The sequence below is a fragment of the Pan paniscus genome, chromosome 3 (assembly GCF_029289425.2).
Source record: "Pan paniscus chromosome 3, NHGRI_mPanPan1-v2.0_pri, whole genome shotgun sequence".
Lineage (NCBI taxonomy): Eukaryota > Metazoa > Chordata > Mammalia > Primates > Hominidae > Pan > Pan paniscus.
Window position 1 is genome coordinate 125,881,426 of NC_073252.2, and position 27,801 is coordinate 125,909,226.

The 27,801-nt window shown below is 38.3% G+C and overlaps 1 protein-coding gene across 9 annotated transcripts in view; it reads left to right on the forward strand.

The window, feature by feature from the left end:
- The window catches only part of LARP1B (La ribonucleoprotein 1B), a 146,906-nt gene that overhangs the window by 50,372 nt on the left and 68,733 nt on the right, over positions 1 to 27,801 (forward strand). For all 9 annotated transcript variants that reach the window (XM_055111823.2, XM_057302155.2, XM_063603897.1 and 6 more), the window contains exons 10-11: positions 1,694 to 1,866; positions 8,932 to 9,294. In XM_055111823.2, the coding sequence (XP_054967798.1) occupies positions 1,694 to 1,866; positions 8,932 to 9,294 (536 nt within the window). The remainder of the gene's footprint in view (positions 1 to 1,693; positions 1,867 to 8,931; positions 9,295 to 27,801) is intronic.

A 27,801-nucleotide genomic window follows, 5' to 3' on the forward strand; every position in this document is an offset into this window, starting at 1 on the left:
CTGGTTGAGTCCATGTGTCCAAGGGGAAGATATTAAAGCTATCTGATTTTACTCTCATCTATGTCTAGCATGTAGATGAATGTAAAATCTTGAAATACTCTTCTTAAACCCATTCTTGAAATGTGCCTTTCATTTAGTAAATATTAAACAAAAGATTGCTGGTGTTAATTTATTTCAGCTTTCTGCATTTAACATTTAACTTCTCAATATTTTCAATGAATTGACTTAGAGGAGTTAATGATGTTAAGAATTTTGTGGTATACATTTTTGAAAAATAAATTTTATTGTGTATATTTGAGGCTTACAACATAATGTTACAGAGTACATTTTTTGAAGACACCTTGTGTCCAAAGCAAGTTCATATTATTGCATCTTCAGATCTAAACATGAATATAACTTAAAATATTTAAATATTCTTTGACTTTTGAAAAAATATTTATAAAAGAAGCCAGTTGATTTTTTTTCTTTTTCTTTTCTTTTTTTCTTTTTTTTGAGACAGAGAGTTGCTCTGTCGCCCAGGCTGGAGCGCAGATCTTAGCTCACTGCAACCTCTGCCTTGCGGATTCAAGCAATTCTCTGCCTCATCCTCCTGAGTAGTGGGGATTACAGGCGCTCACCACCAGGCCTGGCTAATTTTTTTGTATTTTTAGTAGACACGGAGTTTCACCATCTTGGCCAGGCTGGTCTTGAACTCCTGACCTTGTGATCCACCCGCCTCAGCCTCCCAAACTGCTGGGATTGTAGGTGTGAGCCACTGCGCCTGGCTGCAATTTGAATTTTATCATTTTGATTAAAAATAAACCTACAGAAGTGTACTGTATAGAAAGACCTTTTAAGTTCCAACAATTTTTAAATGCTTTTAATATTATTGCCAGGGCTGTGTGCGTTAGTGATGTGACATTTACTTTTTTTTTTTTTTTTTTTTTTGAGATGGAGTTTCGCTTTTGTTGCCCAGGCTAGAGTGCAATAGCGCCATCTCGGCTCACTGCAACCTCCATCTCCCAGGTTCAAGCGATTCTCCTGCGTCAGCCTCCTGAGTAGCTGGGATTACAGGCATGTGCCACCACGCCCGGCTAATTTTGTATTTTTAGTAGAGATAGGGTTTCTCCATGTTGGTCAGGCCGGTCGACACTTCACTCTTTAAAGTATTTCAGTATGAGCCAAAGTAGTAAATGACTGCACTGCATTTATTGCAGTAGACAAACCTTGCTGAGCCAAGGAAATGTGAAAAGTAGGAGTAATAATGGCTTTAGTATAGACCCTAGTAGAACAAGAGACTAATTTTACCTTGAATAAGGTGTGCATTTAGCTTAACTATGGCTTAATAGCAACTGAGATTCCATAATTTCCTTATAATTTATAGATTTTAATCTAAGATTTTTCAGAGAACTTGACTTCCTAATAGTTGTACTGTCATAATTAGGAAGTGACTCACATTGATATTTTTGAGAAGTTTACATGAATGTAGTGGTCTGTGTAAGAGTTGGTGACATGCTTTAATTATTCAGTGGCTTCACTTTTGAGTAAATCTTATGAGCCCTTCAGGTTTGAAAATCACTGGAAAGCTTACAGTTGAGACTGATCATGTTTTTGTGAAAAAATATCAAGCCCCAGTTAAGGAAAAAATGAAGTGTATTTTGTAAGTAAGAAAAGCCATTATCATTTTAACTATAGAACTAACTTAAAATTTTAGAGTCTGCCCCAAATTCTCCAAGAATTGGAAGCCCATTGAGCCCAAAGAAAAGCAGTGAAACAAGTATTCTTCAAGCAATGTCTAGAGGTTTGTCTACCAGTTTGCCTGACTTGGACTCAGAACCTTGGATAGAAGTTAAAAAAAGACATCAGCCAGCCCCAGTGAAATTGAGGGTAAGTTGTTACAGACTGAGTGAAGTGTGACATACCCTGGGTGGAGTATAAGGTCAGTGCACTTTATGTTTGTTAGGTACATATGTAAAATTTGGAAAAGTTTAGCACAATTTTAAATTTGTAATTGTTGGCCTTCAGTAGACACTTATGGGTTATTCTGTGAGGAAAAAAAGTTGTATCAATTTTTAAAATGTTATTTTTTTTGTTGTTGAGATGGAGTCTTGCCCTATTGCCCAGGCTGGAGTGCAGTGGCGCAATCTTGGCTCACTGCCACCTCTGCCTCCCAGGTTCAAGCGATTCTCCTGCCTTGGCCTCCTGAGTAGCTGGGATTATAGGCGCGAGCCACCATGCCCACCTAATTTTTGTATTTGTAGTAGAGACGGGGTTTCACCATGTTGGTCAGGCTGGTCTTGAACTCCTGACCTCATGATCCGCCCGCCTCGGCCTCCCAAAGTGCTGGGATTAGAGGCATGAGCCACTGCACCCAGTCTTAAAGTATATTTTTTATTTCTGAACATGATTTAAGAATTTTGGAGGCTGGGCACAGTGGCTCATTCCTGTAATCACAGCACTTTGGGAGGCCAAGGCAGGAAGATTGCTTGAGCCCAGGAGTTCGGGGCCCCCTGGGCAACATAGGGTGACCCTGTCTCTACAAATAATTCATAAAGTTAGCTAATGCTAATTTTTTGGTGGAATGTGCCTGTGGTGTCAGCTACTCAGGAGGCTGAGACAGGAGGAACACTTGAGCTCAGGAGGTCAAGACTGCAGTGAGCCATGATCACACCACTGCACTCCAGGGAGGGTGACAAAGTGAGACCCTGTCTCAAAAAAAAGAATTTTGTCTTGGTTTTTCTACTTGTGACTAATTTTAACTTGAATATTTCAGTTTTTTATAAAGTTGAAAAAATATGACTTTTTTTTTTTGAGACAGAGTCTCGCTCTGTCGCCCAGGCTGGGGTGCTGTGCTGCCATGTTGGCTCACTGCAGCCTTTGCCTGCTGGGTTCAAGAGAGTCTTGTGCCTCAGCCACCTGACTTACTGGGATTACAGGGTCACTCCACCATGCCCAACTATTTTTTTGTGTGTTTCTGGTAGAGACGGGATTACACCATATTGTCCAGGCTGGTCTCAAACTCCTGTCCTCAAATAATTTGGCTGCCTTGGCCTCCCAGAGTGCTAGGATTACAGGCGTGAGCCTCTGTGGCCTGGCCAGAAAATGTATACATTTTGAAGTTACACTCATGTTAATTATTTATAAGGTTTATATAAGTGTTGGTGATTTATATATCTGGTTTATATATGTTTTGGTGATTTAATGTGCAAAAGGAAAAGAAAATTGAATTTTTGGTGGAGGGTACATAAGAGAGTGAGATGGTTATATTTATAAAAAGAGAAATAGGAGATCCTTGTGGTGGTACTGCTCTGCATTTTTCACTGGTGATAGATACACGAACTTACATATGTGATAGGATTGCTTTGATCTAAATCACAAATGAGTGCAAGTAAAACTGGGGAAGTATAAGCTAAGATTGATTTATATCAAAGTCAATACCTTGTTTGGGATGTTGTAGTATATTTTTGTGAGATGTTAACATTGGGGGAAACCAGGATATATGAGATCTCTATTATTTCTTACAACTGTATCTGAATGTATAATTATTTCAAAGTAAAAGTTCACTAAAAATAAACTTGGGGAGAATGCCACTCAAAAGATTCAAATATTGAAAGTAAGCTCTCTAAAGGGGATGGAAGGTATTGAGAGGATTGTGATGTGGAGGACCAGCAAATTGGTTCTGGTAGCTGGTTTTAAAAGTATAAGGAGAACTGTGTAGTTTTATGGCCAAACAATGCCAGTATATCTGAAATGTATGGTATTCTGATGCTACAGACTGAGGATCTGGCCTGGAGGAAACATGGCTTTAGGTTCTGGGGGCCTAGATATTTCAGAGATAACTGTTGAGGTAGCTCAGTTATTGACATTATTTTTAATATACTTTTAAAAAAGTGATCTTTTAAAAACATTCTAGAGTGGGTATACAGATCTTTGTTGGGCATCATTTTTCTTTGGAATTCTAAAAGCATTTTTCTTTTGTCATCTTGGTTTCTTTTGTCATCTTATGAAAGTCAGTCCATTCACATTCTTTTTATCAAGTGATTTTTTTTTTCCTCTTGATTTTTTTTTTTTTTTTTTTTGAGTCTTGCTGTGTCGCCCAGGCTAGAGTGCAGTGGCGCAATCTTGGCTCACTGCAACCTCTGCCTTCTGGGTTCAAGCAATTCTCCTGTCTCAGCCTACCGAGCAGCTGGGACTATAGGTGTGTGCTACCATGCCCAGCTAATTTTATGTATTTTTAATGGAGATGGGGTTTTACCATGTTAGCCAGGATCTCCTGACCTCCTGATCCGCCTGCCTTAGCCTCCCAAAGTGCTGGGATTATAGGGATGAGCTGCCACGCCCGGCCTGAGACTTTTTTTTTTTTTTTGAGACAGAGTCTTGCTCTTGTTGCCCAGGCTGCAGTGGAGTGCAATGGTGTGATCTTAGCTCACTGCAACCTTCACCTCCTGGGTTCAAGAGATTCTCCTGCCTCAGACTCGTGAGTAGCTGGGATTACAGGCACCTGCTACTACACCCGGCTAATTTTTGCATTTATCTATTTATTTTTTTCAGACAGAATCTCACTCTTTTGCCCAAGCTGGAGTGCAGTGGCGTGATCTCGACTCTGTACAACTTTCCCCTCCCGGGTTCAAGCGATTCTCCTGCCTCAGCCTCCAGAGTAGATGGGATTAAAGGCACACGCCACCACACCCAGCTAATTTTTATGTTTTTAGTAGACGGGGTTTCGCCATGTTGGCCAGGCTGTTCTCGAACTCTTGACCTCAGGTGATCCACCCGCCTCGGCCTCCCAAAGTGCTGGGATTACAGGTGTGGCCCACTGCACCTGGCCTAATTTTTGTATATTTAGTAGAGACGTGGTTTCACTATGTTGGCCAAGCTGTTCTCAAACTCCTGACCTCAGGTGAACCGCTGGCCTCGAGTGTTGGGATTACAGGTGTGAACCACCGCACCTGGCCTTGCTTGAGATTTTTAAGATCATTTCTTCATCCCCAGCTCTTGAAATTTCAAGATGATGTGCTTTGGTGTAGGTCTAATTTTAAACAGAAAATCTTTTTTTTTTTTTGGCAGAGGGTTTCACTCCCTTTGCCTAGACTGGTGTGCAGTGGCGCGATCTCTGCTCACTGCAGCCTCTGCCTCCTGGGCTCAAGCGATTCCCCTGCCTCAGCCTCCCAAGTAGCTGGGACTGCAGGCACAAACCAACAGGCCCGGCTAATTTTTTTTTTTTTTTTTTGTAGAGACAGGGTTTCTCCTTGCTGCCCAGGCTAGTCTTGAACTCCTGGGCTCTAGTGATCCACCCACCTCGATCTTTCAAAGTGTTGGGATTACAGGCATGAGCCACCTTGCCCAGTCAGGTCTATTTTTTTTTTTTTTTGAGATGGAGTCTTGCTCTGTCACTAGGCTGGAGTGCAGTGGCGCGATCTCGGCTTCCTGCAACCTTCACCTCCCGGGTTCATGCCATTCTCCTGCCTCAGCCTCCCAAGTAGCTGGGACTACAGGTGCTTGCCACCACGCCCAGCTAATTTTTTTTTTTTGTATTTTTAGTAGAGACAGGGTTTCATCGTGTTAGCCAGGATGGTCTTAATCTCCTTACCTCGTGATCCGCCCGCCTCAGCCTCCCAAAGTGCTGGGATTACAGGCGTGAGTCACCGCGCCCTGCTCTGTCTGGTCTATTTTTATGCATTGTGCTGAGTATTCATGTCCTTCATTTGGGAGAAACTAATGTTTCTCTTATTTCCACTTTCTGGTATCTGTTTTCATCTGATGTTGGACCTCCTTGATAGATCATCTAAATACTGGGCCTTGGGTGTTTAAAAAAAGTTCTCTTCTGATATTTTCATTATTTCCATCATTGTTTTGGTTGCTTTTTGAATGCTTTCTTAATATCTGGCGATTTTTGGTTGATAGTTCATATTAATATTAGTAAATATGCATGGTTTTCTTGTTTGATCTAATCTGCTCATCTAGTGGGCTGTTTTGTTTAATGTGAGGTATGATTCCACACTCTTTTTTTTTTTTTGAGACAGAGTTTCGCTCTTGTTGCCCAGGCTGGAGTACAATGGCAGCGTGATCTCGGCTCACTGTAACCTCCGCCTCCCAGGTTCAAGCGATTCTCCTGCCTCAGCCTCCCGAGTAGCTGGGATTACAGGCACCCGCTACCATGCCCAGCTAATTTTTTTGTGTATTTTTAATAGAGATGGGGTTTCACCATGTTGGCCAGGCTGGTCTCGAACTCCTGACCTCAGGTGATCCACCTGCCTCGGCCTCCCAAAGTGCTGGGATTACAGGCGTGAGCCACTGTGCCCAGCTGATTGCACGTTCTTGGTAAGTGAAAACGTCCTATGGACTTGGACACCTAGGCAGAGAATAGGGATGCTGGCTCTTTTTCTCCAAAATTGCTAAAACAAAAAAGGAGTACTTTTCTCTGGGATGTAGAATTTCTTAGTGTATCTCATTCATTGGTGAAATTACCTTTTCTTTTCCTCCCCCCCAGCTCTATTTTAGAGGTTCAGAATAATGCTAGGATGTGTTCAACTTCTGTTCAGCCCCAGTACACAAAACATGAGCCCTCTCTTGTCAAATCTTATTTTGTTTAGAAAGTAATTCTTGGGCTTTTAGTTGGGAGCGATCTTTATATAGTTTTATATTCTGAGATAAAGGGATTGGATTGACTGTTCCAGCTGTGTTCTATAGTTGGTTTTCCAAATACCTATTTTGATTGCCATCCAATAGTCCATTCCTACTCCTTGTAACTGCCATCTCAAAACTTTCTAGAACCCTGGCGGGATCAATGGCTTTTGCTTCCCCTTTAACCTTTGTATCAGTTCTAGGTTGCTGTTTTCTCTGCTTTTGTTTATTATCAATACAATCCCATTTATTTTCTGCTTTCCCGAAAGTCATAAAAGTCTTTGATCTTCTGATAGTAATACTTGTTTTCAGTATTGATGTGGATTTATTGTTTTTATTCTTTGCACTGTGTATTATTACTGCAAATAAGCATGCAAACTTAAGTCATCTTCAACCCCTAATCTCTTAATAATGGTCTTTTCCTCAGAAATTACGAAAACAAATTTAACAGTTTGTTTATTCTCTTAGACTTTTATCATGTACCTGCAAATGTGAAAAGCAATGTATATAGTTTAAAATATATCATCAATATTTTAAAAAATATATATTCACAGTGTTTTACAACTTGTCTTTTTTTAGTAAAAACATCTTGGGTAGTCTTCTGTTTACTAGAATGTTAGCTCCATCAGGGCATAGTTGTTGTTAAATTTATTGCTGTCTGTCCCTGCCTAGAACAGTGCCTGGCTCAGAGGAAGCACTCAGATAGTTATCGACTAAATGAATATGGATCTACATTATTGGGAATTTTGAAAGGGAGGAATTGTTTTTTTCCTAGACATAGGAAGTTAGCATGAACTGAAGGGTAAAATAGGCCAAAGGACGAAAAATCAATGTAACACCAAGTAGAAACTACTTCCTTCTGTTGGGAATTTTAAACTAGTTTACATGTTATAAGATCTAGGATCTAAAAGCTTAGACTTTTAATGTAAACCAACAACTGTTTTAAGTTCTTTTTTTTTTTTTTTTTTTGAGATGGGGTCTCGCTCTGTCACCCAGGCTGGAGTACAGTGGCACAATCTCAGCTCACTGCAGCCTCCGCCTCCAGGGTTCAAGCCTCCGCCTCCAGGGTTCAAGCGATTCTCCTGTCTCAGCCTCCCGAGTAGCTAGGACTACAGGTGTGTGCCACTATACCTGGGTAATTTTTGCATTTTTAGTAGAGATGGGGTCTCACCATGTTGGCCAGGCAGGTCTTGAACTCCTGGCCTCAGGTGATCTGCCCATCTTGGCCTCCCAAAGTGTTGGGATTACAAATGTGAGCCACTGCACCTGGCCTAGCTGTTTTAAGTTCTATAGAAGGGGTAGACAATTTTTTTTTTTTTTTTTTTTTTTTCTTGAGACAGAGTCTCGCTCTGTCTCCCAGGCTGGAGTCCAGTGGCGTGATCTCGGCTCACTGCAACCTCTGGCTCCCAGGTTCAAGCAATTCTCCTGCCTCAGCCTCCCGAGTAGCTGGGACTACAGGTGTGTGCCACCACGCCTGGCTAATTTTTGTATTTTTAGTAGAGACGGGGTTTCACCATGTTGGCCAGGCTGGTCTTGAACTCCTGACCTTGTGATCCACCCGCCTCAGCGTCCCAAAGTGCTGGGATTATAGATGTGAGCCACTGCACCTGGCCTGAGGGGTAGACATTTTAACATTTGCTGAATATTAGCATGAATTTGACATGAAAACTGGGCCATGTAGAATGGGGATGAGGATAGAGTAGAGGGATTAGCTCAGAAACTATGTTATTATCATTGTGAGGTAAAAAGGTTCGGAATAGGGAAGACCATTGACTCTGAAAATCAGAAGACCTTAATTCTATCTATCTGTCTATCTATCTATCTATTTATTTATTTTTTGAGACAGAGTTTCGCTCTTGTCGCCCAGGCTCTAGCAATGGCGCGATCTTGGCTCACTGCAACCTCCCTGCCTCCCAGGTTCAAATGATTCTCCTGCCTCAGCCTCCCGAGTAGCTGGGATTACAGCAATCCACAACCAGATAATTGGTTCTATTTATAATTATGAAATCATAGGCAAATACTTTCATATCTCTAGGCCTTTGTTTTAATCAGTAAAATGAATCAGTGCAATGTAATGGATGATTAAGACTATTCCAACTCTAAAAGAGTCTTTAATGTAATCCTTTCTTTATTCAACTTTGTGTTTTTCTTTAGTCTTAAATTTACTGGGCCAAAATAATACTCACTTGATTTTCTTTTACAGTTTGGCTGTTAAACTAGCAATTGAGCATAAAAGCTTGATATTACTTACTTGCAACACTGTTTTATGACATTTAATTTTAAAATGATAGAAAGTTTTTTATATAAATTACCAATTTCTTCCTTCAGGAATCAGTGTCTGTCCCTGAAGGGTCATTAAATCAGCTATGTTCTTCAGAAGAACCAGAACAAGAAGAACTTGATTTTTTGTTTGATGAAGAGATTGAACAAATAGGACGAAAAAACACATTTACTGATTGGTCTGATAATGATTCAGATTATGAAATTGATGACCAAGACTTAAACAAGATTTTGATTGTAACTCAGACACCACCTTATGTGAAAAAACATCCTGGAGGAGATCGAACAGGCACCCACATGTCTCGGGCAAAAATCACATCTGAACTTGCTAAAGTTATCAATGATGGCTTATATTATTATGAACAGGATCTATGGATGGAAGAAGATGAAAACAAACACACAGCCATAAAGGTAATTGTTTCTGGCCAACATCTTTCTACTGATGCTTTGTTTTGATTGTATGTTGCTGTTTATATTTTCTCAAACTTGAGGCTCTATTTTATGAAATGTTGAATATAAATACATTGTATTTAACTTGAAAAATTCCTGGAAATATACCTGATAATTACCACCTGAGGAATCATTTTATTTTATGAAAGTAACAGCGTGATGAATACTGTAATTACAAAAGAAAATTAGCACTCACTGACTTATACCCTTGTTTTTTTTGTTTTTTTTTGTTTGTTTGTTTTAGGTGAAAATACTGAGAACGCCCTTTCTCGTATGAAAGAATAAAAACAAGTTACTGTGGACAGGCTTAATTTATATGCTCATTGCTTACCTGGCTCTCACCGCAGCTGTATGAGCCAGTGGCTTTAGAGAGCACTCTTCTTGCCTCTTTCTGTTTTCCCCACTTAGTCAATGGTGCATGATCTAAGGTAGTGGAAATGGTTGTGGACAAACTATAAATGACTAAACTGGATGATTATCTCTCTTGGTCTAGTCATTACTGTGGTGCTAGGGTTACTTTTTACAATCTTGTTCTAATTTTTTTTAACTTCTTGCATTTCACCCCAGATCCTGGTTCCTATCCTAGTTATTAAGGTAAAATAGAGAACCAGAATAGTTTATCAGGTATCTGCATTCCTTCAATATGAATTATAATGGTACAGATATGGGGATAAAAGGAATCTTTTTCTGCTATTAAGTTTATCAGAAAAGCCCCAATAGTTAAATATTTGTTTTCAGTAGAGGGTATAATAAGGGAAAGTTATATAACATTATATGCCAAATAGGAAACTGATCTTGGTTGGAAATAAAGTTGTAGGAAGAAAAGCTAGCCAATTAGTGGCTGAGTAGAGGGGACTGCCTGTCGGTGGGGCTTCATATCATCAACAAGAAGTGTGCTAGCCTTCTTGGCTCCTCATTTCTTTTCTTCCTGGAATCCCCAGTACTGCTTTTAGCCTTCTGTAACCACTGCCTTCTTGGAGGACCTGCCTCAGGCTATGATAGCTTGTTACGTGACTTAGAGCCTTAGCAGTTCTCTGCCTGTCCTACTGCCATGGGAAAGGAAGTGTGTTTTTATAATGCTTCTCAGTTGAAAGTCTTTCCTAGTGTAAGCATTGCTATTTTATTTGTAATACTTAGGTTCGGTAAGTAATACCTATCTTAAATCCTTTTAGAACAGAGATACTAGTACATTCTACTAATAATCAGTTAAAATTATCCTTCCCCCATTCTCTATCCCTTTACCCAGCTTTGTTTTTCACCATAGCATATATCATTATCTATAATTCTATATATTTTACTTACTTTTATTCTCTTGGAGAAAAAACCATGGATGTAATACCAATGACAATAGGATTTTTTTCTATTTGTTCATTACTATTGTATTTCTAGTGTTAGAATAGTTTCTGGCACAAAGAAATGTTCAATTCATGTTTGTCAAAGTGGGTAAATAAATTATGGAGTAAACATTATGCATTAACCAAAGGAACCCAACCATTGTGTATAATATTTGTTCTGTGGGAAATGTTTTCAGTCTGCCAAGTAACAAATTTGTAAGCCAACTTGAGAAACATCCTATTTGTAGGTGATTATTTCCTTAAATTATAGACAATAATTAAAAACCATGTATTGAGTTCTTGAGGCATGTGCTGATCTTATTCATTAAATATTAACGGAAAGTAATCTTGGCTTATATAACTTTAACCATTATAATTGCAGATATGTCTTACTTTGACCTGATTCTTATGTACATTCCCATCATTTAACTCATCCCCTTTGGTTCTGATTCTGTCTTCTACATGTAGTATCTCATTAGACTTGTACTTTTCTTGTGGGTCTGCTTAAATAAGGGAGAGAAATCAGTCATTTAACATATACTCATTGAGTGCTTACTATGTGCCAGACACTGCTTAGAAACTGGGCACAGAGTGTGAAGATAACAAATAGGGTTTCTACATGCCTAGAACCTACAGCTAACTGGGGGATCAGACTTAAAAATAAACCCACAATAAGTACTTAATCACAAATTACAATAAATACTCTAAAAGAAAAAAACAGGATGCTATTTCATTGAGTAGTCAGGGAAGGCCTCTGAGAAAGTAATAGTGAAATCTGAAGTGGAAGTAGGACATAACCAAGCAAAGAGTAGGGAAACAGTATTCCAGGAAAAGGGAACAGTAAATGTCAAGGATCTGGCAGAAAAGATTTTGGTGTATTTGAGGAACTGGAAAAAAGGTCAGTTTGCCTACGGTATTATATAAAATGTTAATTATAGATGAATAGGCAGGAGTCATCATTTATGCGCCATGTTAAATAATGTGGAGTTTATCTAAAGTTCAAATCCAGTACCTTAGGTTTTGCAAAGGCAGTGTGACATCTAATTTTTATTTTTAATAGATCACTCTGGTTGTTTTGGCACAGAATGGATTGTACAGGGACAAGAGTGGGCAGAAGAAATCCAGTTAACAAGCTGTCCATATAGAAGATGAATTGGTCGGCTAAGACAAACAGGTGGCAGAGGAAATATAGAAGTGAGAAGACCTGTCTCATCTGAGCCTTGAGGAATGATTATATAGGAGTTGTATAGGAAAGTGTGTTGTTGTGGAAGTCAAAAGCTGGCTCTAAGAGAAGAGAATAATCAGGTGTGTCAGCAACTTTACAGGTTGATTTAGGAATGAAAAGTATGCCAAATTGATAGGGCAGTTTAGTACTCATTTTTGACCTCTGCAAAAAGAGTTTTGGTGGATCCAGAAGCTATGTTGAACTGGACCAAAGAGTGAGTAAAGGCTTTATTCTGTTTTTGGCATATATTTACTGCTGAAGACTACTAAAATGATAGGCTTATAGGTAAGAAAATATCTGCTTAAAATCTTTGAAGATATGCTAGGTAAGTTATTATCAGGATAAAATTATACAGAAGTGAAGTACTGAAACTTAGTTTTACCCTTAGGACCCTTTGTAGAAGCTACCCAAAACGGGTAAAAACCATAAACTCAGGGACCAGTCAAAATTGTGGATTCCCATAGGATTCCTTTTCCCATTTAATTGGTACCCAAAAGTGCACCAAGATCTCACAGATCACTACTAAATAACTTACTCATGTAACCAAATACCACCTGTTCCCCAAAAATCTATGGGAGAAAAAAGATACCCCAAAAGAATACACTTATAGTAGAAGAACTAAACTTGCTTCGTACCTGCTCCCCAAGGGACTCTATAAAGAATATTTTTCTGGCTGGCGCAGTGGCTTACGCCTGTAATCCCAGCAGTTCGGGAGGCCGATGTGGGTGGATCACGAGGTCAAGAGATTGAGACCATCTGGCCAACATGATGAAACCCCATCTCTACTAAAAATACAAAAATTAGCTGGACATGGTGGCGCGTGCCTGTAGTCCCAGCTACTCGGGAGGCTGAAGGCAGGAGAATCACTTGAACCCGGGAGGTGGAGGTTGCAGTGAGTGGAGATCACGTCAATGCATTCCAGCCTTGTGACAGAACAAGACTGTAACTCAAAAAACAAAAAACAAAAACAAAAACAAAACAATGTTTTTCTGGTTGTGCTGAGCAGAATAGGGAGGAAAAAATTGGGCTAGAAGTTGTATTCATGCAACCCAAGTTCATACTCTGGGTGACTAAAGGAAGCACTAGTTGTAAATTTAATGTGATTGTGGTCTCTTAGTTTCCCAGACACCTAGCATATGAAAATAAAGATTTTTTCTGTATGAAAATATTCACCTTTATCTTAGACCTCCTTTATTCACATTATATTGCAAGGAAAGTTAGCAGCACATAAAGTGAATAATCTAACAAGAAAGTGAGATCTCGCATGTGAAAATGAGCAAAAGTAACAGGCAGTAGAAACATACCTTAAAATAATCTTTTTTTTTTTTTTTTTTGAGATGGAGTCTCGCTCCGTCACCCAGGCTGGAATGCAGTGGCACCATCTCAGCTCACTGCAACCTCCGCCTCCCAGGTTCAAGTGATTCTCCTGCCTCAGCCTCCAAAGTAGCTGGGATTACAGGCGTGTGCCATCACACCTGGCTAATTTTTTATGTTTTTTGTAGAGATGGGGTTTCACCACGTTGGCCAGGCTGGTCTCGAACTCCTGACCTCAAGTGATCTGCTTACCTCGGCTTCCCAAAGTGCTGGGATTACAGGCATGAGCCACCATGCCTGGCCCCTTAAAATAATTTAGATAGTCAGATTATTAAACAAAATATGCAGTAGCTAGGCTTACTGTGTTTAAGGAAATAAAAATATGTGTAGAGAAGAAGAAATCCTAAAGAATAACCATAGAACTGGAAGTAAAAACAATTATGATTAAAATTAAGAACCAAATCAATTGAAGGGATTAGCAACAGATTAGACAGAATTAGAGAATTAGTCAATTGGAAGACTGTTCCCAAGAATTTATTCAGAAATTTCCACAGAGTAGCAAAGAAATAGAATATATGAAAAGAGGATACAGAATGATTTTCTACAGTCTTTGCTATTGGTTGGTAAGTTTTAATCAAGTTTTGTAATTTAACATCTAGTAGATTTTATTATAAAGCTTTTTATTTGTTTTTGTTTTTTTTTAAAAAAAGGTAAGCAAGAAACTTGGAATATAGGATAACGGAGAAGGTCTAAAATATACATTTAGTCAGAGTTCCAGAATGGAAGGGTAGAGAGAATGGGGCCAAGTCATTATTATAAGAGGCAATTAGGACCTCTACAGAACTGAGGAGAGGTGTCAGAGTTTAGCCAGAAAAAAAAGAGATTACTTTCAAGAAAGAAGAATCATTAGACAGCTGATAGCTAGTTTCCCAACAGTGACAACCAATAGACATTGGAATGATAGCTTTAATTTGCCAAGGGAAAATAACTATCAACTGATAATTGTAGGCCTTGCAAAAATATCTTTCAGTAAGAGTGTAGAATATGAGAAATGGCCACCAGCAGAGCCTCATGAAAGAAAGTCCCAAAGGGTAGAATAAAAGTGATTTTACCTATCAGAGACACAGAAAGGACTGCAGAGCAAAACAAGTAATAAACACATGAATAAACCTAAGTGAATATTAACTGCATAAAGCAATTATTATGTCTTATAGATTTACTATAACAACACAAACTGGGAGAGAGAGCAGTAAATGAATCTAATATTTAAATGTAACTTCATATCTGGACAAAGGGTACTGATTAAAGTTATTAAAGTTTGCAAATTGCAGTTTGAAGGATACACATTTAATTGACAAGGTGATCTAAGTTCATTTGGAAATTTCAGGAATCCATAGTAGTCAAAACACTCTTAAAAAATAACAAAATTACGGCTGGGCACGGTGGCTCATGCCTGTAATCCCAGCACTTCGGGAGGCCGAGGTGGGTGTATTACCTGAGGTCAGGAGTTGGAGACCAGCCTGACCAACATGGTGAAACCCTGTCTCTACTAAAAATACAAAATTAGCCAGGCATGGTGGTGTGTGCCTATAATCCCAGCTACTTGGGAGGCTGAGGCAGGGGAATTGCTTGAACCCCGGGAGGTGGAGGTTGCAGTGAGCCGAAATTGCGCCATTGCAATCCATCCTGGGCAACAAGCGTGAAAACTCGCAAAACAAACAACAAAATTGAAGGACTCATATTTTATGATTTCAAAACTTACTACAAAGCTGCAGTAATCAAGATAGTGGTGCTGTCATAAGGATGAACATATAGATCAATGGAATAAAATTCAGAGCCCAGAAATAAACATGTCTATTTTCAACTGACTTTGCAACAAATGTGCCTAGGCCATTCAGTATGGAAAGAATAGTTGTTTCAACAACTGGGACTCTGTCAACTTGATATCTACAAACAAAAGAAGGAAGTTGGGTCCCTCCCTATCTTACATCATGTATCAAAATTAACTTGAATTAAATTCATAAATTTAAGAGGAAAAAGTATAAAACTCTTAGAATAAAATGTGTAAAATCTTCATGACCTTGGATTTGATGGTGGTTTTTCATATGACACTAATAGCACAAGCAACAAACAATAAAAACAGGTAAATTGGACATCATCAAAATTTTAAAATTTTGAATCTCAAAGGACACCATACAGAAAGTGAAAAGCCAGTACAGATGTTCCTCAAATTATGTTGGGGTTACATGCTTATAAACTCATCATAAATTGAAAATACACTGTTAAACTGAAATGTATTTAGTACACCCAACCTACCACACATCATAGCTTAGCCTAGCCTACCTTAAACATGCTCAGAGCACTTATGTTAGCCTTAGTTGGGCAAAATCACTTAAACACAAGGCATATTTTATAATAAAGTATTAATAGCTTATATAATGTATTGATTATTATACTGAAAGTAAAAAACAGAATGGCTCACTGCTGCTGCCCTGCATTGCAAGAAAATATACCACGTATTGCTGGCCTGGGAGAATTTAAAAATTTGAAGTACAGTTTCTTCTACTAAGTGCCTCTTGCTTTCACAACATTGTAAAGGCAAAACCATAAGTCAAACTATCATAAGCCTGGGGCTGTTTGTACAAAAAAACACAATACAATTTACATTGGCACGCAAATACATGAAATAGTTATAAATCTGACAAAATATGTACAGGATCTATCTGAGGATTACTACAAAACCCTGATGAAAGAAAAAGGGGCTGGGCGCAGTGGCTCACGCCTGTAATCCCAGCACTTTGGGAGGACGAGGTGGGCAGATCACGAGGTCAGGAGATCGAGACCACCCTGGCTAACACGGTGAAACCGCGTCTCTACTAAAAATACAAAAAAATTAGCCGGGCGTGATGGTGGGCGCCTGTAGTCCCAGCTACTCAGGAGGTTGAGGCAGGAGAATGGCGTGAACCCGGGAGGCGGAGCTTGCAGTGAGCCAAGATCGCGCCACTGCTCTCCAGCCTGGGCGACAGAGCGAGACTCTGTCTCAAAAAAAAAAAAAAAAAAAAATCTGCCGTGCGTGGTGGCGCGTGCCTGTAGTCCCAGCTACTGGAGAGGCTGAGATAGGAGAACAGATTGAACCCGGAAGGCGGAGGGTGCAGTGAGCCGAGGTCACACACTGCAGCCTGGGCGACAGAGCAAGACTCCGTCTCAAAAAAAAAAAAGGAATAAGTAAATAAATCGAGAAACATTCCTTGTTCATATTATAGATAGAAGACTCAATAATGTCTTGTCAGTTCTTTCCAACATAACCATAGATTCTGTGCAGTTTATTGTCTTGTTAAATTGAGATGCATTTAGTATACCCAATCAAAATCCCAGCAAATGATTTTGTGGATATCTCCAGAGGCAAAAAACACCTAAAAAACTCAGAATAGCTAATACAACATTGAAAATTGGAAGACGACACTACCTGACTTCAAGATTTACTGTAAAGCTGCAGTAATGAAGGCAGTACGGTACTGGTGAAAGAATAGACAACTAAATCAATAGAACAGAATGGAAAGTGCAGAAATAGACCCACACAGATGCAGTCAACTGATGCTTGACAAAGAAGCAAAGGCAATACAATAGAGAAAAGTCTTTTCCACAAATGGTGCCAGAACAGCTGAGCATTGATGTGAAAAAAAAAAAAAATGAATCTTCACCCTTCAGAAAAATTAAAGTGGACGGACCATCGTCCAAAATGTAAAAGACAAAACCATAAAAGTCCTAGAAGATGATCTAAGAGAAAATCTAGATGACCTTGGGCTTATCATGACTTTTTAGATTCAATACCAAAACAATCCATGAAAGAAATAATAAGCTAGAATTCTTTAAAATTCAGAACTTCTGCCCAGTGAAAGATACTGTCAAGAGAATGAGGAAGGCCAGGTGCAGTGAGTGGCTCATGCCTATAATCTCAGTACTTTGGGAGGCTGAAGTGGGAGGATTGCTTGAGACCACGAGTTTGAGACCAGCCTGGGCAACATAGTGAGACTGTCTCTACGAAAATTTTTTTTAAAAAAGGAGAGAAGCCATTGACTGCTAGAAAATATTTACAAATGACAAATTTGATAGAGGGCTATTATCCAAAATATAGAAAGAACTATTAAGACTAAGAAAACAGAACCCAATTTAAAAATGGTTCACTAAAAAATGGTCGATAGACTAGTTTATTGAAGAAAAAAAGAAAAAACTTGAAAGACCTGAGCTGACACTTCACCAAAGAAGATAAACAGCAAATATGCATATGAAAAGATGCTCAACATCAAATATCATTAGGGAGCTGCAAGTAAAAACAACAATGAGATACTACTGTAGATTCATTAGGAGTGCCAAAATCCAAAACAATAACCAAATGCTTGCAAGGATGTGGCGCATTAGGAAATCTCATTCATTCCTGGTGGCAATGCAAAACAGTACAGCTTCTTTGGAAGGTAGTTTGACAATTTCGTACAAAACTGAACTAAACTAAACTCTTACCAAAGGATCTAGCAAATTTACTCAAATGAGTTGAGATGTGTAGCCACACAATAACCTGAACGTGGATGTTTATAGCAGCTTATCCATAAATTGTCAAAACTTGGAAAAACCCAAGGTGTCTTTAAATAGGTGGATGGATAAACAAGCTGTGGTACATTCAGACAATGGACTTACTCAGAGCTCAAAAATTAATGAGCTATCAAGCTGTGAAAAGACATGGATTCATACAAAGACTTAGTTTATATTGGGTGAAAAAAGCCTATTTGAAAAGACTACATACTGTATGATTCCAACTACGTGGCATTCTGGAAAGGGCAAAACTATAGTAACAGTAAAAAGATCAGTGATTGCCAATGGTTGGAAGGGGAAGAGATGAATGGACAGAGCACAGGTTTTTTAGGGCAGTGACAGTATTTTCTATGATGTTCTAATGACAGATACATGTCATTGTACACTTCTCAAAACCCATAGAAAATGTACAGGACAATTTTGATAATACTGTCAGTGTTTTCATCTATTGTAACTAATGTATCACTCTAGTGCAGGATGATAGTGTGGGAGGTTGTATGTGTTTGGGTGCAGGGGGTCTATGGTATACTCTGTACTTTCTGCTTGGTTTTGCTGTGAACCTAAAACTTCTAAAAATACCTAAAGAAAGATAACAGGTTAGGAGAAAATATTTGCAAATCAAAGGAGGGAGGGGCAAAGAGCTTATTTTCTTCTAAAAATTTTTCTTTAAAAAAAGTTTTTACCAGTCTGTGTGTGTTGAAAAATATTTGTAATATACAAAGAGCTCTTACAAATCAATAAGACAAATAACCTAATTTTAAAATGGGTAAACAAGAGTTCAAGGCCAGCCTGGGCAACTTAGTGAGACCCTGTCTCTAAAAAACGTAAAGGCATAAACTAGGCAGGTGTGGTGGTGTGTGTCTGTATTCCCAGCTACTCCAGAGGTTGAGGCAGGAGGATTGTGTGAGCCCAGGAGTTTGAGGTTACAGTGAGCTGTGATTGTGCCACTGCACTCCAGCCTGAGCAATCAAGCAAGTCCCTGTCTCTAAAAAATAATACATAAATTAAAATGGGCAGAGAATTTGAGTAGACATTTCTTCAAAGAAGATATACATGGGGCCAATAAGCACTTGAAAAGTTGCTTAACATCATTAGCCACCAGGGGAATTGAAATAAAATCGTTGTTATACCATGTTGTACCCAAAAGGATAACTATAATAAAGAAGACAGATATACTGACAAGTGTGAGGAAAGGGAGAAATTGGAACCCTTATACTCTGCTGCTGGGAATGTAAAATGGTGCATCTGCTTTGGAATACAGTGTGGCAGTTTTCAAAAGGCTAAACATAGGGTTACCATGTAACCTAGCAATTCCACTTTTATGTATGTAATCCAAAGAAACAAAGACATTTGTCCACACAGATGTCATGTTCTTGTACATGAATGTTCATTTCAGCATTTCAAAAAATGGACAGAACTCAGATTTTTATTAACTGATGTTTGGATGAATGTGGTATATCCATACAACAGAGTATTTGGCAATCAAAAGAAATGAAGTACTATTTGTTTTTGATTATTATTATTGTGTTTTGAGACAGAGTCTCACTCTGTCGCCCTGGCTGGAGTGCAGTGGCGTGATCTTGGCTCACTGCAACCTCTGTCTCTCAGGTTCAAGTGATTCTCCTGCCTCAGCCTCCCAAGTAGCTGGGATTACAGGCACGCCCCACCACGCTTGGCTAATTTTTGTATTTTTTGGTAGAGACGGAGTTTCACCATGTTGGCCAGGCTGGTCTCAAACTCCTGACCTCAAGTGATCTGCCTGCGTCAGTCTCCAAAAGTGCTGAGATTACAGAAGTGAGCCACTGTGCCCGGCCAATTTTTAAATTTTTATTTTTTGTTTTAAGATCTTTTTTCTCTAACCTGCTTCAGAGAAAGAGAAATGAAGGACTAATACGTGATACAATATGAAAGCATTATGAAGACAGTATGTGAAAGGAGCCATCATAAAAGACTACATATTGTAGAGCAGCGGTCCCCAACCTTTTTGATACCAGAGACTAATTTTATGGAAGACAGTTTTTCTGTGGACTGGGGGGCATGGTTTTGGAATAATTTAAGCACATTACATTTATTGTGCACTTTATTTCTGTTATTCATTATAATATATAATGAAATAATTGTGCAATTTATCATAATGTAGAATCAGCAGGAGCCCTAAGCTTGTTTTTCTGCAACTAGATGGTCCCATCTGGGGGTGATGGGAGACAATGACAGATCATCAAGCATTAGATTCTCATGAGGATCATGCAACCTAGATTCCTCGCATTTGCAGTTCACAATAGGGTTCATGCTCCTATGAGAATCTAATGCTGCCACTGATCTGGCAGACGGTGGAGCTCAGGCAGTAATGAGAGCGATAGGGAGCAGCTGTAAATACAGATGAAGCTTTGCTCACTTGCCCGCCCACCACTCAACCATGGTTCCTAACAGGCTACAGACCAGTACTGGTGAGTGGCTAGGAGGAAATGTGGAGTGACTGTTAATGGTTACCAGGTTTCTTTTGGAGGTGATAAAAATGTTCTATAGTTGATTGTGGTAATGGTTGTGAAACTCTGAATATATGAAAAACAATTGAATTGTATACTTCAGTGAATTGTACCACATGTGAATTAAACATTAATAAAGCTGTTATGAACAACAAATAAATGGAAAGTCATCTCATGTTCATGGATGACTTAATATTATTAACATGTCAGTACTATCCAAAGTATCTACAGCTTCAGTGCAATGCCTATGAAAATCCCAATGGCATTTTTTGCACAGTTAGAAAAAGCCACCCAAAAAATTCACGTGGAATCTCATGGGGCCTTGAATAGTCAAAACATTATTATTGAAAAAGAAGAAATTTGGAAGCTTCAGACTTCCTGCTTGTTACAGTAATCAAAACCTTGTGGTACTGTCATAAAGACAGACATACGGACCAATTGAATAGACAGTCCAGAAATAAACCCTTAAGTATATGGTTAAATGATTTTTTTTTTCTTTTTTGAGACAGAGTTTCGCTCTTGTTGCCCAGGCTAGAGTGCAGTGGTGCGATCTCAGCTCACTGCAACCTCCGCCTCCCAGGTTCAAGCGATTCTCCTGCCTCAGCTTCTCGAGTAGCTGGGACTACAGGCCTGCACCACCATGCCCGACCATTGTTTGTATTTTTAGTAGAAATGGGGTTTCACCATGTTGACCAGGCTGGTCTTGAACTCCTGACCTGAAGTGATCCACCTGTCTCAGCCTCCCAAAGTGCTGGGATTACAGGCGTGGGCCACTGTGCCCAGCCCAATTTTTTTTTTTTTTTTTAAGACAGTTTCTCACTCTTTTGCCCAGTCTGGAGTATGGTGGCATCATCATGGCTCACTGCAGTCTTGACCTCCTGGGCTCATGCAATCCTCTCACCTCAGCCTCCAGAGTAGTTGGGACTACAGGCTCACACTGCCACACCTGGGTAATGAATTTTTTTGTGTGTGTGTGGAGGCAGGGTCTTGTTATACCTGGTTTCAAACTCCTGGCCTTAAGCAATCCTTCCATCTTGGCCTTGCAAAGTATTGGGATTATAGGTGTGAGCTACCGAAGCTGGCCGGGTAAATGATTTTTTTGACAAGTGTATCAAGACCACTCAATGGAGAAAGGATAATCTCTTCAACAAATGATATTGGGAAAATTGGGTACCCACATGTAAAAGAAGGAAGTTAGATCTTTACCTTATACCATAAATGAAGATTAATTAACCTAGATTAAAGACTTAAACATATTACATAAAATTATAGAACATTTAGAAGAAAGCCTTTGGGGAAGGCCTTCATGATCTTGGATTTGGCAGTGGTTTCTTGGATATCACACTAAAATCACATGTTACAGAACAAATGTAGACAAATGGAATTCTTGAAAATTAAAAATTTATGTGTATGAAAGGACACAGTTAACAGTAGGCAACCTATGGAATGCAGAAAAATATTTGCAAATTATATATCTGATAAGGGATTAGTATCCTGAGTATATAAAGAACTCCTACAAATCAACAAAAAATATAACCTGATTTTAAAAATGGACAGAAGACTTGTGTAGACAGTTCTCTAAAGGTGATATGAAAATGGCTAATAAGGCTGGGCACAATGGCTCATGCCTGTAATCCCAGCACTTTAGGAGGCTGAGGTGGGTCAATCACTTGAGGTCAGGAGTTTAAGACCAGCCTGGCCAACATGACGAAACTCCATCTCTACTAAAAATACAAAAAATTAGGGTTGGTGGTGCATGCCTGTAATCCCAGCCATTCAGGAGGCTGAGGCAGGGGAATCGCTTGAACCCCGGAGGTGGGGGTTGTGGTGAGCTGAGATCGCACCACTGCACTCTAGCCTGGGTGACTGAGACTTCATCTCAAAATAAATAAATAAATAAATAAATAAATAAAAAGGATAACAAACATTTGTAAAGATGCTCAAAGTCACTACTCAGAATAGAAATGCAAATAAAAAAATCACAGGATTATCACCTCACACTGATTAGGATGGTTACCATTTAAAAAAACACACAGAAAATAGTTGTTAACAAGGATTTGGAGAAATTAGAACCCTTGCGAACTCTCAGTGTGAATGTAAAATGGTGCAGCCCTTATGGAATACAGGATGGCACTTTCTCAAAAAATTAAGGATAGAAATATCATGTTATCCAGCAATACCAATTCTAGGCATATATCCAAAAAAATGAAGGCAGGATCTCTAAGAGGTATTTGCGTGTCCATGTTCAGAGCAGCATTATTCACAATAACCCAAGAGGTGGGAGTAAGCCAAATGTCTTTCAGTGGAGGAATGGATAAACAAAATGTAGTATATACATAACAGTGTGGAGTATTATTCCACCTTAGAAAGGATGGAAATATTGCTGCAACACGGATGAACCTTGAGGACTTTATGCTAAGGGAAATATTCAGTCACAAAAAGACTCAGTCGAAGTATGTTTCCACTTATAGGAGATAGCTAACTAAAGTGGTGAAGTTTATAGAAACAAAGTAAGAAGGTAGTTGCCAGGAGCTGAAGGGAGGAGAGAAACTGGGAAAGTGTTGCTTAATGGGTATAGGGTTTTATTTTTGCTAGATGAAAGTTTTGGAGATCTATTGCACAGCAGTGTGAATATATTTAACACTACTGAATTGCACACTTTAAAATGGTTAAGATCGTAAATTTTGTGATGTGTTTTTTAACATTATTAAAAATTATTTTAAAAATCCAACTACATACCAAATTAAAAAAAAAATAACCAAAAGAAAACTTAATACACATAGGCCAGGTGCAGTGGCTCAGACCTGTAATCCCACCACTTTCGGAGGCCAAGGTGGGCGGATCACCTGAGGTCAGGAGTTCGAGACCAGCCTGGCCAACATGGCGAAACCCCATCTCTTCTAAAAATACAAAAATTAGCTGGGTGTGGTGGTGCACGCCTGTAATCCCAGCTACTTGGGAGGCTGAGGTAGGAGAATTGCTTGAGCCCAGGAAGTGGAGGTGGCAGTGAGCTGAGATCGCGCCATCGTACTTCAGTCTGGGAGACAGAGCTAGACTCCATCTTAAAAAACAACAAAAAAAACTTACATATTAGTAGCAGATGGAAGACTTACAAAGTTGACTTAGAGATAAAAAGCATTACTAGTGTGAAAGTGTCATATAATGATAAAAAGTGAAGTTTATCAGAGGAGATAACTTCAAATTCAATGTATTTAATATCAAAGCTTCAAATATATGAAACAAAAATTGGTAAAACAAATCCACTGTTGTAATTTACTCTCTAAGTGATTTATTGTCTAAGTAAACAAGGCATAATCAGACAATAAAAAGTAATTTCAGAAACGTTTTGCCTAAGAACTGCAGAGCATTGTTCTTTTTTAGTATATACATGGTACTTAGACCTCCACTGGTATATAAAGTGAATTCCAAGGCATTTATATTACACAAAGCACATTATTAGTGGAACTAAACTGGTGATTTTATTTGTTAATTTTTAAATATTTTTGTAGAGATGAGGTCTCACTATGTTGCCTGGCTGGTCTTGAACTCCTGGCCTCAAGAGATTCTATGGCCTTGCCCTCCCAAAGTGTTGGGATTATAGGCATGCCACACTGCACCTGGTCAAGCTAGTGATTAATAATAATAATATAAGTGAACGTAATAAATTCCCATATTCCCAAAAACAATGATATGTTTTTAAATTAAACAACTCAGCATTCAAAGAAGAAATTAATGGAAATTAGAAAATATGAATTGAATGGTAACTAAAGTTAAAAAGTGCAGCTAAGGCAATAGGCTTAAATGCAAATATTAGGAAAAACACTTGAAATTAATAGGCCAATTACCAATATTATCTTGACTTTAATTTAAAAAACTCCCCCGACAGGTTGCAGTGAGCAGAGATTGTGCCACTGCACTTCAACCTGGGCGACAGAGCAAGAGTCCATCTCAAAAAAAAACAAAAAACAAAAACTCCCCCAGTTCTCAAAGACAGAGCAAAAGCGTCTCATTCATGTTACCTGATATTGGCTGTGGGTCAGCTATTACAGCTCTGTATATTTGGTTCTTCTCCAATTGTCTTCTCATTTGGGGATTAATTCCAAAACAGCAGTTCCTATACATTACATGCTTATTCATGTGGCAGAGGGGAAGAACAAGAGGCAGAGCCAAATCTTAGTTATATTTGATGTTGCTGCTTATATGTGCTTTATGTGCATTTTTTATATTCCATTGACTATATGGCCAAGCCTATATAGGCTGGGGAATATATATTTTTTCCTTCCATTTGGTATTTATTTTTTAGTGATACATAATAATTGTATATATTTATGGGATACATGTGATACTTTGATACATGCATACAATGTGTAATGATCAAATTAGGGTAATTTGTATATCTATCACCTCAAACATTTATCATTTCTTTGTATTTGAATGGGGAATATATATATACATACACACATTATATATATACACAAACGTGTGTGTATACATATATATATATATATTTTTTTTTTTTTAGGGGGGTTGGTGACAGAGTTTTGCTTTGTCTCCCAGGATGGAGTTCAGTGGCATGGATCTCAGCTCACTGCAACCACCGCCTCCTGGGCTCAAGCAGTGCTTCAGCCTCCTGAGTAGCTGGGACTACAGGCATGCACCACCAAACCTGGCTAATTTTGGAATATATATTCTTAAAAGGCAGGTGACAGTGTTGAATATGCATAATCTTCTCTTCTGGGGAATATGAGGATTGAACAACATAACAGAATCTGTTATAGCATTGATCTCAAGAAGTTAGGAAAAGAATTAGCAATATAAACTCCCATAAAAAATATGGAAGGAAATAAATAGCAGAATTTAATTAATTATATCTAACAATAGAGGATTAATCATATCAGGACTTAATTTTTCAAAAAGGCTAGAATTAAGCTTATCATAACAAAAAAAGAAAATAGATATTTTACATGGAATGCAAGAGGGGATATAGTTACTAACCATACAGAAATTTTAAAATGTAATTTTAGAGCAATAAATTTGAACATTTTTATAAAGACAGATTTCTAGAAAAGTATATAACTTCAAAATGGAGTGGAAAAGAAAGTCTAGATAGTGCTATGACAATTTAAAAATCTTCAAACTCTATAATAACTTCAAATATAGATATTTTATTAACATATCTTTTTATGATTGGAATGAATAATTTCAGGAATGCACAAATATTTCCAGAGAATAGAGCTAATAATAAGTCAAATATTTGTGGAAAGGGTAGTGGTGGGGGAGAACACTTATGAGAAGAACATATCTTTGGTACCTGAGCTGTACATAAGAAATTAGAATTCATGAGAACGTGAATGAGAGTCAGGCATTACCTAGGTATAAAAAGGCTAAACAGCTGGGCATGGTGGCTCATGCCTGTAATCCCAACCTTTTGTGAGGCCAAGCAAGGTGGATTACCTGAGGTCAGGAGTTCAAGACCAGCCTGGCCAACGTGGTGAAATCCTATCTCTACTAAAAATACAAAATTAGCCGGGCATGGTGGTAGGCACCTGTAGTCCGAGCTACTTGGGAGGCTGAGGCATGAGAATCGCTTGAACCTGGGAGGCAGTTGCATTGAGCCGAGATCATGCCACTTCACTCCAGCCCGGGTGACAGAGTGAGACTCTCAAAAAATAATAATAATAATTTTTAAAAGTCTAAACAATATTTTAGTAAACCAAATATAGCAGTTTTTTAAAAAACAGATAACCAAGTTGTGTTCATTTCAAGATCATGAATTAATTGTACATAAGAAAAGTTAGTAAAGGAAATTCACATTAACGGATTGAAGAAAGATTGTGATCACTTGAATAAAAAAGAAAAAAATAGAAGAAAATAAAGAAAAATATTTGAGGTGATTGATATCCCCATTACCCTGATGTGATCATTACACATTGTATACGGGTATCAAAATGGCACATGTACCCCAGAAGTATGTACAACTAATATACATATATCAGTTTTTTTAAGAAGCATAAAAAGTCCCCAAACCAGTAACAGTCTAGGCATTAAAGAATATCTGTAAGTCAGGCATAGTGCTATGCACCTGTAGTCCCAGCTATTCTAGAGGCTAAGGCAGGAGGATCCCTTGAGCCCAAAAATTCAGTGCTGTAGTGTGTGATGATCACAGGTGTGATGTAGTGTGCACCTGTGAATGGCCACTGCACTCCAGCCTGGGCAATATAGTGAGGCCCATCTCTTAAAACAGAAGAAAAGAATCCGTAAAGTAGATTTACTAAATGCTTGTAACTGTATAACTGTTAAAAAAAAAAAAAAAAAACAGTATAAGATCATGCCATTGCACTCCAGCCTGGGCGACAGAGTGAGACTGTCACACACACACAAAAAAAGATTCAGTATACTGCTTATAAGACATGAACAAACTTTTTAAAAAAGAAGAAGTCTAAATGACTGAGAACACGAAAAGATGTTCAACATTATTAGTCAAGGAGATGAAAATATTTCAATGAAATAGTTCATAAAACTTATATTAGCAATGTTAAGACATCAGATGGTAAGTAGAGTTTGGGAGTATTTGGAGCAAGAACCTCAATCTGTCTGTGGGAATAAAAAATGGTAAACCATATGCTATGATCCACCATTTCCACTCAGGAATATATTCTCGAGTTGCATTGTTTAGTAGACATTAACCACATGTAGTTATTGAGCCCTTGAAATGTGGCTAGTCAAAATAGGATGTGTTTTAAATGTAAAATACTGGATTTTGAAGACTTAGTAACAAAAAGGAATATAAAATATCTCAAATTTTAATAATTATTGCATGTCGAAATAGATTATTTAAAATGTACATCTTGTATATTTTTTGTAGTTATGGGAAATTTAAGATTATATTGTGTTTGTATTGGCTGGCACTACCCTGGAGGAATTTAGATGTGTTCACCAGGAGCAGTATGTAATAATATAGCAGAATAATTCATTATAGTCACAAATTGAAAATATTTGAAGTATCTATCAGTAGCTGACTATGTCATCATTATAGTAGTGAAAAGTAGCTATATAGTAGAGAAAAAAATGATTGCCATACACATCTTTATGAATACATCTAGAAAACAATGCTGAATGAAAGAAGTGAGGGTTCATACACAATATGACTCCACAAAACTCAAGAACAGATCAAATGAAACATAATTTTTTAGGTACACTTAACGTATATAGATGGTTGCATAAAGAAAAACCTGGAATAATTATTACGTATGTCAGAATTTGTTCATTGTGGGGGCTGCGGGGAGGTGTAGGATCCTCAGAAGTTTCTAAAATACTAACAGTTGTGTTTCTGGTAGTTGTTACATGAATGCGTTATAAGTTGCACATGTATATTTTATGCATTATTCTAGGAGACATATTTCATAACAATACTAAAAGGCTAGAATTAAAGGGGGATGGGTAGTACAAAAGAGGCAAGCCAAAGCTGATTTATTTACTGCTTGAAGCTGCCACATTGTTGTTCCTTGGTCTAAAGTCAAGG